The sequence below is a fragment of the Corythoichthys intestinalis genome, chromosome 2 (genome assembly GCF_030265065.1).
Source record: "Corythoichthys intestinalis isolate RoL2023-P3 chromosome 2, ASM3026506v1, whole genome shotgun sequence".
NCBI lineage: Eukaryota > Metazoa > Chordata > Actinopteri > Syngnathiformes > Syngnathidae > Corythoichthys > Corythoichthys intestinalis.
Window position 1 is genome coordinate 62,890,736 of NC_080396.1, and position 14,205 is coordinate 62,904,940.

Here is a 14,205-nt window from a genome sequence, read left to right on the forward strand (position 1 = left end):
TTTAAAAAAAAGAATACACATACTTAGAAAATTTCCTTCAACCTAAATGTGCTTTGTATGACATATAAAATGTAAGATACCCTGTAAATTCCCTCGTCTTCCTCCTCGGTCAAATCGACAAGCCCCTCATCCTGCAAGTCACATGATATGGCTCGACGTATTTCAGGTCCGATATCATGTAGTGTGCGCAGGCCGGCCTATTATATGGAATGAAATAGAACGTAACAGGAAATATTTCAGTTAATAGACTGGTTCCAGGGAAGCTGACAGTTTTTTTAATTCATTTACCGTAATTACCCAAATATAACACACACCCGTGTATAACGCGCACCCGAATTTTACCTGTAAAATCTAGGGAAAATTCTTGTACTCGTGTATGAAGCGCACCCTAATTTTAGCACCAATAAATATGAGTCTTTTATAAAGTAAGCGATTGTAGCGAGTTTTAACAGAATTCACCAGCAGAACTAATGTTGGCAAGTTGTGTAGTTCCCAGGTGGAAAAGTTTAGTTAAGAGAACAGCCGGAAGTAAACAAACGTCTCCCGTCGCAGCATGCAAGACGTACGTTGTTACTTTGTGAGTTTCAATGTCAATAAAACAACGCGACTTGGCTCCGTGGTTCGACACTCCTCCTCAGACTCCTGTCCTAGCTCGCCAGCCAGTCAACATTTATACGAAACTGATCGCCGTATACGTTCTTTAGGACAACATGGCCGTGTCAAGCCGGCATGTTGCGACAACATGGTAAGAAAAATGAACCGATTATTAATGAATAGTACAACAAAAGCATTTTAATTTTACTAAATGCGAAAAATATCATCATGAAAACAATTATTTACAACATAGAAAGTTGATTATTATATCACTGTCGTTCGGACTAGGTAATATTGTGCTGGTCCATGCAGACACTGGAAAATGAATCATGATGAATCTTCTCTGTCCCTGTACCTTGTATAATGTGCACCCATGATTTTACAAGTGCATTTTGGGGAAAAAAGTGCGTGTTATATTCGGGAAAGGACGAGCAATATATTGTGACAGTTACAAATTTGCTTTGTCCCACAGAAATTCAGACTTCTCAAATGACTACCATACTTATCAATTTTTAAATTTCTTTTTTTTTTTTAAATACCACACATGTTCTTATTGGAGACATGTACTACTCTTTCAAAAATATTTGATGGGAAATGTTGCTTTCTCATCAAAGTTTTCTTTGGATTTTACTAAGCTTTTTCACGACAATAAGTGTGATTGCACTTACCTGCAGAGCCATAGTGGTGTTAATCCTGTCGAATGAACGCCTACCCACGAGGCCTTTCTCTTTGCGCCTCTTGAACTTCCTGAAGTAGTCCTGTATCAAGAAGGTGGCATAGAACTTCCCCACTGTTACCTCGTCATCTGAGTGAACAGACCAGACACACCGAGGCCTCCCAAATCAACACCAAAGACGTAACAAAACCCTCGTCCATTGCATGCGCACAAAAGCGACATTGTCCATTAACGTTCAGAACACACAAATCCAGAATGCTTTACTGATCTTTACAAATACTATCTCACAACCAGACAACACAATAATCCAAAAACAAAACTACAAAACATATCCAATGCATTTTGGGTAAAAAAATCAACATCTTGGCACAGAAAATAAAACTAGCAAAAACAAATAATTTTGTAAAACTAAACTTGCGTTCGTCCAAGTCGCTTATTTTCTGCACAGTCTTGAACAACATCTGTCAGCAAACATCTTCTCTACCCTTTGCCTGGCTTGATTAGTACGTGTGGCGATAAATCCATTTGTAACCATATTATTTATTTGTTACACTATCAGAAATTAAATTTGGTACTATTTCCATAGGGCTAAGGTATTAATATACAGATGGCCCCCGGGTTACAATGTACCCCTTATGTGATTTCGACTCATCCGCCAGTTTGTCTCCAGCCAATTTTTTTTTGTCGTGTAAACAGTATCTTATTGTACCTCACAGTATTTTTCTTTTAACTTTATTTTATTAATATGAATGTTCTGCCCTTTGGCGAAATGTGTATTTGATTTTAATGTTGACTTTTGTTTTGGCGCAGGAAGCGTAGAGCAGGTAGCACTTCCACACGCCTTTATGAACACATGAACGCACGAAGAAGAACGTATTTGCCCACATGAAGAAGCGTGCCCGCGCACACACGAGGACAAGCGCATTTGCGCCCACGAAGAAATCGCGCAGCCGAGTGAGAGAGTAAGTGGCAAAGATTACAGTTTAGCTCGCTATACAATGATGCATAATACATGTTTTTGGATAGTTATTTTTAGATTTAAGGAGTATTTTGGGGTACATAAAGGGTTAATTCTGACTTACATAGAAAGTCGAGTTACTTCACTGGCGTAGGAATGAAACTCGTTCTAGACCCGGGGACTACCTGTATTTAAATTCCAATTTTATATATCTGACCAGAGCCTGACCTGCAATTCACACGGAATGTGTCTTTTCAGACAAATGACCACATTTCCAATTGTCTGCTTTCATACATGTAGAGCGAACTGGCTCACCCGTTAGGAGTTGACTCTAAAACCAGACTGAACAATGACCGCCGAGTCCCACATTCCAGTTCAAAGGTTTATATCTTAATTAGCGCCAAGATCGAGCAGATGCAGGACTTCACTATCTTACCAGTTTGTTATTTCATGTTGCCGTGAAGAAGAATAAGGAAATTACGTGAAGTACTCTGGCGCACCCTTTTGTCTTATGATAACCACACTTACGTCATTAACCTTTGAGTCTTAATTTCTGAAGTGGTGGTAAAGGACCGCGTAATGTCATAGTAAAGTGAACTAAAGTGAGATTCTGTTCACTGCTTCAACATTGCCACGTTACTGGACTTCAGAGCTTGGCTGAAAGGGGCTAATACAGGTTGTACCTGGGCTACGACGTACTTGACTTACATGATTTTGACTATACGATGCCCGAGTCTCGTTTGCGATTCTGTCTCCAGTCGTTTTTTTTGTTTTTATTTTTTACTTGCGTAAACAATACCTAGTTTTTGCTATTGTCAAGATCCCCTCCTTCCCCCACCAGTGTCGCCGCCGTCCTGCAGTAACTGACGATGTCTGGTCCCACTTCGTTGTTTTAATGTTTCTGCTGCTGCTGCTTCTCCCCCGGCGCCGACACTTCTTGCAAGTCCTAATCTGTTTTTTTTGAGTTCGGCCTGCCGGCTCACGTTAACAGAGGGCAACGCAGGCGACCTGAGCGGCCATGATATCCCTCTTCTATCGCATCCCTACTCTTTCCACAGCGGCATTTTCTCTCAGCAGCATGGCGAAGTGAAGCCCGAATAGTTTTTTTTTCTTCCTTTTTTTTTTTTTTTAAAGGCCGAATAGTCATTGAGTATAACGGCATTTAACATAACGTACCTAACAGTATCTTATTTTTTATTTTATCTTATTAATATGATGTACAATACATGTTTTTGGACAGTTATTTTGAGATTTTGGTGGGTAATCAGGGGTACTTAAAGGGTTAATTCCGATTTATGGGGAAATTACACCGCCAATTTAGGTACGGAACTTGTTCGTAACCCGGAAACTACCTGTAATTTTTACAGATTGCAAAGGTTGCAAGGTGGCAACAGGAGCCAAACACAGGAGCAGCAAGCATTTTTGTGTTGGGACACAACATGCAAACTAAAACACAGTTCGCCAGAAATGAAGGGAAGCTCATCAGGTCTGATTCACTCAGGTGAAGGATTTCTAACTTTTCTTACTATGAATTCCTGGAAAAGCTCATCAGAGGCATAACAGTAGAACTTTGATTTATTAATGTTTAAATAAGCATTATGTTTAGTCCTGGTAGGAAAATTAGATGGAAGGTAATTGTAATAGAAAGGGGAGAAGACCCCCAAGTTTTGGGTTTTAACTTCATCGTAGCTGGCTGAGTTGCAGCTTTGATATGCCTCTGATCCTGAGCCAGTACATCAAGTTCCACATACATACAACTAGCGAGCCATAAAAAGCAGGTAGATGCTAAGTGGAAAATAGGCTACTGAATCTCAATGGGGAGAGAGACTGAACTTTAGTTGTATCGTGTGATACTCGAAATGCACTTTCATCTCTCACCATTACTTGGACTATTTCCAAAAGTGTAGGACCAAGTAAGGATGATAGGTGCTAGAAGATGGAAGCATCTCTGTCAAAGTACCACACGTTTTCTATATACGGTGGAAAACACAGACAAGGCTAAAAAAGCAGTTTCTGCTCTTGCACCCCTCTTTAAAATAAACTGCTGTATTTTCAGCCAAAATAACTGGGTAACACTTTACAATAAGGGTCCCTTAATTAACATTAGTTAATGTATTTTTAGACAACAACTAATGTTTAAGTAACATTACAATAATTCATTTACTGTAATCCCTTATCTAACCTTTACTAATATATTTATTAACATGAGTTAATGCATTAAGTTAATGCCTTAGTTAATGCATTTAAAGACAACAACTAATGTTTAAGTAACATTACGTTAATTCATATAATCCCTCATTAACATTTCGTTATATATTAAATAACATTAGTTAATGCATTAGTTAACCCATAACCAGACAGTAACAGATAGTTTGGGAAAATTTAAAATATATATAGGCCTATATACGGTTAGGGTTTAGGGTTAGGGTTTGTCAACTTAAGAATTTATCATTTCTTAGTTAAATGACACATGTACTACACTTTACAATAAGGGTCCAAAAAGCATTCAGTAATGGTTAATTAAGGTTAAGTAATAACTATGAGGTACGTTCACGTGAAATGATACCATACTTATTATAACCTAACCTTAAGTATGGTATCATTTCACGTGAACGTACCTCATAAGTATTACTTAACCTTAATTAACGATAATTAATGATACCATACTTAATATAACCTAACCTTAAGTATGGTATTATTTCACGTGAACGTACCCCATAAGTATTACTTAACCTTAATTAACATTGCTGAATGTTTTTGGACCCTTATTGTAAAGTGCAGCACATGTGTCCTCCCTTAACTAAGAAATTATAAAGTTATAAGTTAACAAACCCTAACCCTAAACCCGAACCCTAAACCCGAACCCTAACCCTATATAGGGCTTTTTTTTGTTGTTGTAATTTTACCAAACCATTAGTTACGGTCTGGTTATGCATTAATTAATGCATTAACTAATGCTTTAAGCAATTATATTAATTATTGTAATGATACTTATACATTAGTTTTTGTATAAAAATGCATTAACTAATGTTAATTAAGGGACCCTTATTGTAAAGTGTTACCAATAACTGTTGTGTTAGATCGAACAATATGTCCATATGTTGCCATAGCAGTTTCAATCAGCCCCCAAATTATTTTTATTTGTCTGTTTTACCCTGGAGTCCCCCGTTTACAGACACCGCGCAACCGCTTTTGTTTCAACCCTGCCATAAAAACTTTAGTAATTATATTTATTATTCAAAATGTCTGTCATTTTTAGCTTAGAATCATTAATTGATGTCTAATTTTTTAAATAAAATTATTCACTCGCATATTTTAAACTTTTAAACAAATTACGTCACAATGAAAAAAATAGTGTCTGTAAATAAGTCACAGATCTGTACCTCATAACTTTCAATTAATTGTATATTTTTTGCTACTGTCGCATTTTCCCCGATATTTTAGATGATGAATAATCGATCCAAGCAAAGAAAAATTGAAAAAAAAAAAAAACGTTTAAAAGGGTAATTATTTGAAAAAGAAAATTTCGACCACTCCTCGATGTCTGCGATTTCTGCATTGCGACCCTTGTTATATTAGCGTCTTTCACCCATAAAATCCCCAAAAAGTCCGGCTGTGGCCATTCACAGATGTGTCTTGACACTCGGTGAGACATGCAACACGAAGTTTTTGGATTGAAACAAGGTAAGTACGCAATAATATCTCGTTAAAATCATGGTGTCTTTAATTATGGTCTCTCATGCTCTCACGTTCGAGTTACGTTCGGGTTTAGGGGTTTAAACTTTTTTTTATTTTTTTTTTAATGTCCTCCTGTTCCAAAATTTTCTTCCCCCAGAAAATAGAGATTTTAAGCTTTCCAATAATGTATCATACATGCATATAGGACAATTTTGAAATTTGGCCAAATTGGGGGTCTCAGAGCGGAACTTCAAATCACCTGAGTGTTTTCCACCATATATATACTAGCATATACATATGTTAGTTTAATTGTTTTTTTTTTTAAATCAAGCATGCTATCATCAGTATCATGCCACCAATCTAAAACAGAACTGTCCAGGGAGCTCAGGGTAGCAGAAAGAGAAAAGACGGTTGGATGGAGCAAAGCAGAGCTGCGAGAAAGAGAAGCTTCACACAAATTAGGTGACATTTAAAAGAATAATAAAAGAAAAATAAAAAACAAAAAAGACAGCCTGAGAGTAAAGCTAACACACACTAAACATGCAGTTAAAAATGTTTGGCATCCAAAACACACAGCAATAAAGCATGTCTGCAAATTAGGATAGAAATTACAGTACATGCAAACAATCAGAAAGACAATCAGCAGTGAGAAATGGCACAACTTAATTAAATTATAATATAATAATAATTTAATTAATCATTAATAAAAATAATAATTAATTAATTTTTAAGCACAATGGTAATGTCCAAACTGTCCATATTGTAGTTATTATAGTTGTTTGTTTATTTGGCAATTTGGAGGACAGCATTTTTTGGCATTCATAAATTTACAAACTTAATTAAGACTTTTAATATTTTTCTGTTTTAAAAATAAAATTTTAATGTTAAAATTTATGATAGTCCTTTTTAGTCTCACAGTAGAATGGCGACTAGTAGTTTAAGAAAAATATCAAATATGTGATTTGGTGAAAATAACTTTACAGGTACAGTGGTACCTCTACATACGAAGTTAATCAGTTCCAGGACCTTGTTTGTAAGTCGAAATGGTCGTATGTCGAGCAGGATTTTCCCATAGGAATACATTATAATTCCATTAATTCGTTCCACAGCCCAAAAACCTGCACTAAATCCTTAAAAAATACTGCTGGTGCTATTACAAATAGCAATTACACGTAGCAAAACAAATAAATTATAAATCAAAATTGGAATAATATAATAAAAAGAATAATAATAATTCCTGTAATAGTGTAACGAATCGGGTTCTAATAAGACGGACGTTTTTTTGTGTACCTGAACGCACCGCGGTGCTGACGTGCCTGGACCGGTGAGCTTGAGTTTCACTTTCACTTTGAATGTTCTCTTGAGAACACCGTCAGTTGCGGCAGACAGCAGGCGTTTTGTGTTGAATAAGTTGTGAAAGAAATGATGAAAACGTGGCGAAGCTGGCGATTTCTTTGGAGATGTTACCACAATAAGAATTGTCAGCTCAACTTATAAAGACTGGCGAACGATGGTCGGAGGAGGACCGTGGAGATGTAATGTTGAGCCATTTTACGGATGCCCACCCCACGCTCATATTTTTCTGTCATTTGCATCTTCATTTAGAAGGTAAGCATCAACTTTTTCCTTGTTTCACCACCTGTACCAACCTTTTCTGAAACCTGTGTTGATTTGTCACACAAGAAAATCCGCTGTGCATTCGTCTGCGGTGCTGCCATTGTCGTCGTATTTCGAGCATGTCGTCGGATGTAGAAACAAATGGCGAGTTAAATTTTACGTCGGATGTCGAAAAGTTCGTGTGTCGAAGCGATCGTATGTAGAGGTACCACTGTAGATGTAATACGTCCAATTGCGCAAGATGCACGAGAAAACGTTACTTAGGACTGGTATTTCTGTGGTGTGCGTCGTGACCACTCACCACCTGCTGGGGGCACTACTTGATCCAACATTTTCATGCTAGTTCTTTTCCAAATTTTCTTGATCACAGCTCGTAGCTCCTCGTTAGCTTGTTCCAAGTTACCTGACAACATCCAAGACAACATGCAAGCCAGGAAATCCGATTTGATATTTCGAGGATACCAATTAAAACCAAACAATTTAATCAGAGTATAAAGATAATTTACAATTAATTACCTTCTGTTTTGATCTTCAGAGCAGTGCGTACCAGGGCAAACAAGGTGGCATTGAACATAACTGTGCCATCGCTGTTCAGAGGCATGTTCATCGCAACCAGACGCTGCAGATGGTCATGAATCAAACATCAGACTGGGTGGAGATATACTACACGGTTTTATTACAGCTGCTAAGGAGTTCATATTTCTTTCATCTTAGGCTTGAAATATATCTACAGTATGTTTATAACAGAGGCCGGGAACCTATGTCTCGCGAGCCATATCTGGCTGTTTTGATGAGTGCGTCTGGCTCTCTGCTAACTCGTAATTTCAAATGTGGAATCGGAGGCTCGTTTGACATGAACGAGCTGTGATGAGCTGATGGTCCATTCCAGGGTTCGCGTTAACCGAATATTTTCCTTCGTTGACCGGTTTTTTAAAACGGTGACGGAAAAAACTGAAGTCCATCCGTCATTTTGACAGGTTGCAATTCACACCCCAGACCACAGGGTGGCGAGTGAGCATATTAATTAGCTATTGTCTCTCTTGATGCATGACGTCGTTGGCCTTACTCGGAAAAATGTCAAAGCAACTGAGTGTTTGCCTGGCACGGCCAGACTGTTCTCCCTGTATTTTTCAAACACTGAGAGAAAAGTCTGGGACACAGCCTTTCGAGTAGGTACAAAATCAATCGAAAAATCAGATTTGCTTATTTGCGTGACGTGTTCTTCACGAGCAACGTCACTCTTGCGCGCCGAAAGTCATCTCTACAACAACACAGATGGCGAGAGAGCCGAGAATATGTTCCAATCCGCGGTAAATTCAGTTTTAAATGAGCTAAAACACATCGACACGAGACATTGACAACAGTCTGTCTCGCGCTAGCCATGTTGAATAAACTCCGTTCTCCTCGTATGTTTACTTCCGCGCGCAAGTCCCTCGTCCTGCCCTCGTCGCTTTGCTAACGGCACGTCTGCCCGTCGCTGATTGGTGCACTCCGCTGTCTGTTTGCCTCTTGTTAAGCTTGTTCGGACAGAATATTAATTAAAAATGAATGAAAACTAAATACTATTGAATATGTCATTATTATCATTTTAAAAATGTAAATGACGGGTAAAAATAGATTATGACCGGATTTTTATGACACTGTCAGTCAAAATGACAGACAACGAAAAAGTCTAGCGCAACCTCTGGTCCATTCACACATTTTTCTTGGATCTTCAAATGTACGTCGTAATAATATGCTTCAATTCAGTGCCCATTGGTGGTCATCCCATCATGGATTGCACAGAGAAGGGCGTTAGTGCAGAGCTCGTCTCTCGCGTTAAGTCTCCGCTCAGCCAGCGGCGGAGCTGGCCCCTACCAACTGAATACCGAGCGAACTGGACTATATAAAATTGCATAGGGGAACATTAAATCACGAAAGTGAACTGCATGGTACCTCAAGTCACAGAGGCTCGATCAGTTTCACTTTCATGATTTTTTTCACCTGTCAAAATTGTCGGCACTTCCAGGAGAGCGAGTCCCACAAAACAGCTGCTCCGAGAGGCTCCACATGTGTTGGCCACTGTTATTTACAAGTTTTCTGGTTGCGGTTTCCACTTCCAGGAAATATACGCAGTGCCACACCATGTTTCTATTTGTTATTTTCCAATTAGTGAGCATGCAACTGAACAACGATTGTAACATCCCAAGTGATGATGTTAGGCTTTTGTTGTTGTTTTCTAAAGATCTAATTCAATTACAACTTGGTGACTGCTCGTAAAAGCCAAGAATGCCCTTACTCTCGCTTGATGCGTTCAAATGCACCATTGGTAGCTTGAGTTGTCCTAGGACCGAAGGGTCAGTGGTTCGATTCCCGGCTATGACTGCCTACTGTCGAAGTGCCCTTGGGCAAGGCACTGAACCCTAACTTGCCCCCAATGGGTTGGCAGCGCCTTGCATGGCAGCAGTACCATGTGTGTAAGAAAGGGTAAATGTGTGCGAATGTAAAGCGCTTTGGGCATTGTAACAATGTAGATAAAGTACTATATAAGTACTCTCCATTTACTATCTATCTATCTATCTATCTATCTATCTATCTATCTATCTATCTATCTATCTATCTATCTATCTATCTATCTATCTATCTATCTATCTATCTATCTATCTATCTATCTATCTATCGTACAGGCCAAACGTTTGGACACACCTTCTCATTCGTGCGTTTTCTTTATTTTCATTACATATATATGATATGTGGATCATATATATATATGATCATGATATATTTCATATCGTAAATTCTCACTTAAGGTAATAAAACTATGAATGTGTGGAACTATGTAGTTAGCAAAAAAAGGTAAAATAACTCAAAACATGTATATTATTGCAGTATCCTCAAAGTAGCCACCCTTTGCTCTGATTACTTAAGTGCACACTCTTGATATTCTCTTGATGCCTTTTCAGGGTTGATTAGTGGAATTTATTGTTTTATCAATGGGGTTGGGACCTTCATTTGTGTTGCACTGAATGAGGTTCCCGACCTCTGGTGTATAATAATACAACAACAAAAATTATAAAATGACCAGTCTTGGTGGCTATTCAGTCAGTTGTTTTATTGTGTAGGGGAAAAAAACAAGTCGACTATTCATTGATTTCAAAAGTGACATACTGGGTTCACTGAGAAAGACTTTTTTATACTGTGATGCGGGTAACACTTTGTTTGAACGCTTCTTATGACAATGTCATAAGACTGCCATAATCATGACATGACAGTTGATGACACCTGTTATGAACACGAATGAATGTAAATGGCAGATGTCATTACATAGGTGTCGTATGCCTAAGCCAAAGACATTTGAAACAATGGTGTCTTTGCATGGAAAGTGACATAATTTACTGAATGACACTTAATGACATCTGTCACAAAAATTCATTTTTCATAACTGGTGTAATGTCATGATTGTCAGTCATATGACACCGTCAAAAGAAGCATTAAAAAAAAGTGTCAAGATGATGTGTATTGTATATAATTTCACATACAGTACCATGTACTCACCTTGCACGCCACCCTGTGTGGGCAGAGCTTGCCAAAACCAAGGGGAGGTTGGATTCTCCTCAGCAGGGTTACCACATCCAGGTGTTTTATCCTGCCCCTGGCGGGAAAACAAACCATTAAATAGCCTACAACAAGAAAATAGTTTTCACATGTATTTCACATGTGTGACGGGTCTTGTCAATTATTTGCTCATAGTGTAGTGAGATTCAAATCTTGCTAGGAGCTTTTTGACCGCATTCTATCCATGTGTTGGTAAATAAATGGGATGCTAACAATAGGATAATGTTAACAGGAATGCCAGTGCTGCACAATGATGAGTTGCGAAGACCCAAGTACTCACTTTGCCTCTGGGTCGTATTCGGACCAGATCCGTTTAAATTCATCTAAATGATGTGGCCCAAGAATGGACCAATCCCGCGTGAGATAGTCAAAGTTATCCATGATGACGGCAACAAACAGGTTAATAATCTGAAACCAACAAATGAACATGTTTAATTAACATGTCTGCATGTGGGCCAACTTTAATACTGCTGTGTAGTTCTTTGGTATGTGTCAAGCTCACCAGAAAAGCGCAGAGCATGTAGAAAGTGATGAAGTAGATGATAGCAAAGCCACTGCCACAAGTTTTCTCCTCTCCAGGATTGTAGTCCGACTCTTGGTCGCACAACTTCCCAGGAAGACAGGCCAACATGATCTCCTGCCAGGCCTCACCCGTGGCACATCTGACATTCAACATTACGGTCCAAGTTATAATGTTCAACCACTTGATGTTGAATTGTCACAAGTGTTGTTTTCACCAACGACGACGTTAACGAAAATATTTTGTAAACGAACACTTTTTCATGACGATAATGAGCTAAAAACGTGTTTAGGATGACTAAAACATAACGATAAAAATGTCAGTTTTCGCCTGACGAGACGAGAATGACACGAAAATGCGCCATAGTTACCGTCACGTGTTCACAATGTGTGACATTTGATGTGTAGTTAGCCTGCATCGTAGCAGTGCCTGTTGTGTCACTCGTGATGTGCTGCGCCCCCCCCCCAACTTACCAGGTCGTCTCCTGTCACTCCAGCTTGCACACACGGTAAGATTTATTTTCTTAGCTTTGCCAGAGAGTATATACAATGTTGCTTTTGCCTTCAAAAGTCTGTGTTGTGTAATCATCACACACTAAATGTAACTGGTAGCATTAGCATAGCATTCGCCTTAGCATTAGGCTAATGCTAACGGCGCGGGTCTTCTTAAACTCTTGGACAACTTTTTTTTTTTTTTTTTTTAACATACAGTTCGTGGCATCCAGGTGGGTATAATTGATTGATTTGATTTTTTTAAATTTATTTTTCCTGCTGAGTGTGTATTATCAACAAGTTGGCGTTGTTCTTGCAGACGCTACAATATGTGCTTGTCTGTCAATATTCTTTTGAAATAGTTACAAACCTTTATTTCATTTTGGAGTAATTTTTTTTTTTAATTTTGCAGATGAAAACATTTTTAGTAAACGTCAACTAAAACTAGACGAAATTAGTCTGGAGTTTTCGTCAACAAAAACAAGACAAAGACAAACACATTTTGAGATGACTAAAATATGACTTACACTAATAAGTATTATCGTCCAAAAGACTAAGAAGAAATTTAAAATGGCTGCCAAAAACAACACTAATTGTCACCATACACAATCCAAAGTGAAACTGACAGACCTGAAGAGCATCAGGACAGCCTGAGGGAATGTTTGGAAGTTGTTGTTACGGTTGATTTGTGTTCCATCCACCATCGCTATTTTGCCAAAAACCTGTCAAATGGCAAAAATAAACATAAATCAATTGTGCAGATAGGGACAACGAAGGCACAACTTCCAGCAGATGCTGCTAATGTGAAGGTAAGACATTCTTGGCACTACATGCACGATCCATCGATCTGTTATCAATAGGCTGTCCTCATTAGGTAAGACTTTCATGACGTTGACCTGTGAGCGAGCGGATCAATTCCTTTATCCTTGTTATAAGGTTACCCATAAACATGGAATCATTTCAAGAAATGTACGCTTCCACAAAGAGGTTGAAACGTTGTCGTACGCTTTATTAGGAGGTCATTTAACTCAGAGTAAAAGAAGCAGGTACGATGTAATCCTAAACACAAAAATAGCGGGGAATGCTAGGGGGGCAAAACAATTAACTTTTTGAGGGGAATGATGACAAGTTAGAACTTCTGCTTCAAAATAAATGCCCAGATCACTGCGAAGTACAGAGTATTTGACATGTTGAACCATCATTGAAGTATTTTTCATTTTTTTTTAAGACAAACAGTTATAAAATAATTACCCAGTGAAAATCCCCTTTGTGTAACAATTCTCCTATCGTACTAAATGTTGTTGTCATACTAAATTCTTAAAATGTAATGTATACCTTTCGAGTTACAGTATGTTTTAACTGGGAATACCTTACCTGCATTCCAATTACTGCATAGATGAAGAACAGCATGGCTATCAGAAGTGCGACATAGGGGAGAGCCTTGAACAAGTGGACAGAAAAGGGAATTTAGACATTCTACCTACATACTGTATATTACAGGCAGTGCCATTGGTTAACATGATGATGCAGTCAAAATATTTTTTGGATTCTAGACTCACCTGAAAGGATTTGATGAATGTCCACAGGAGTGTCCGGATGCCCTCCCCCCTGCTGAGCAACTTTACCAATCGCATCACTCGAAAGAGGCGGAAGAAGGTGATGGAGATGCGAGCACTGTCTTCTGTGTTCTACACCACAAGGATTTGACGACAATGACATTTAAAGATTAATAATTCTGGTCAGAGAAAGTGAACAGTATGAAAATATTAATATACAAGATCAATTTAAATTTATTGAGACTGTCACATAGAACGTACAGTATGTACCAGTGATATCAGGAAGACTTTAAAGTCTCCATCTTGGCAATGTTGATAATGAGAATACATGCAGAGCAAGGGCATGCCATGAAAACACCAAAATGCATCACACGAACAAAACATTGATTTGAATAATGCCCTTAAACATTTTGGAGTTCACAGTCCAAAAGACAAACAAACCACAAGCAAGCAACCTCAAGTCTGATGCCATGATCGGCAACTCAGTGCCTTCATCACGTACAGATGTCAACCTAATACGA

At 38.4% G+C, this 14,205-nt stretch overlaps 1 protein-coding gene across 8 annotated transcripts in view; it reads right to left on the minus strand.

The window, feature by feature from the left end:
* The window catches only part of cacna1db (calcium channel, voltage-dependent, L type, alpha 1D subunit, b), a 138,018-nt gene that overhangs the window by 15,277 nt on the left and 108,536 nt on the right, over window positions 1-14,205 (minus strand). For all 8 annotated transcript variants that reach the window (XM_057819532.1, XM_057819588.1, XM_057819570.1 and 5 more), the window contains 10 exons: window positions 13,688-13,816; window positions 13,503-13,568; window positions 12,759-12,850; window positions 11,620-11,779; window positions 11,398-11,525; window positions 11,058-11,154; window positions 8,040-8,142; window positions 7,825-7,926; window positions 1,263-1,399; window positions 81-197 (listed from right to left, as the gene is read on the minus strand). In XM_057819532.1, coding sequence (XP_057675515.1) covers window positions 81-197; window positions 1,263-1,399; window positions 7,825-7,926; window positions 8,040-8,142; window positions 11,058-11,154; window positions 11,398-11,525; window positions 11,620-11,779; window positions 12,759-12,850; window positions 13,503-13,568; window positions 13,688-13,816 — 1,131 coding nt within the window. The remainder of the gene's footprint in view (window positions 1-80; window positions 198-1,262; window positions 1,400-7,824; window positions 7,927-8,039; window positions 8,143-11,057; window positions 11,155-11,397; window positions 11,526-11,619; window positions 11,780-12,758; window positions 12,851-13,502; window positions 13,569-13,687; window positions 13,817-14,205) is intronic.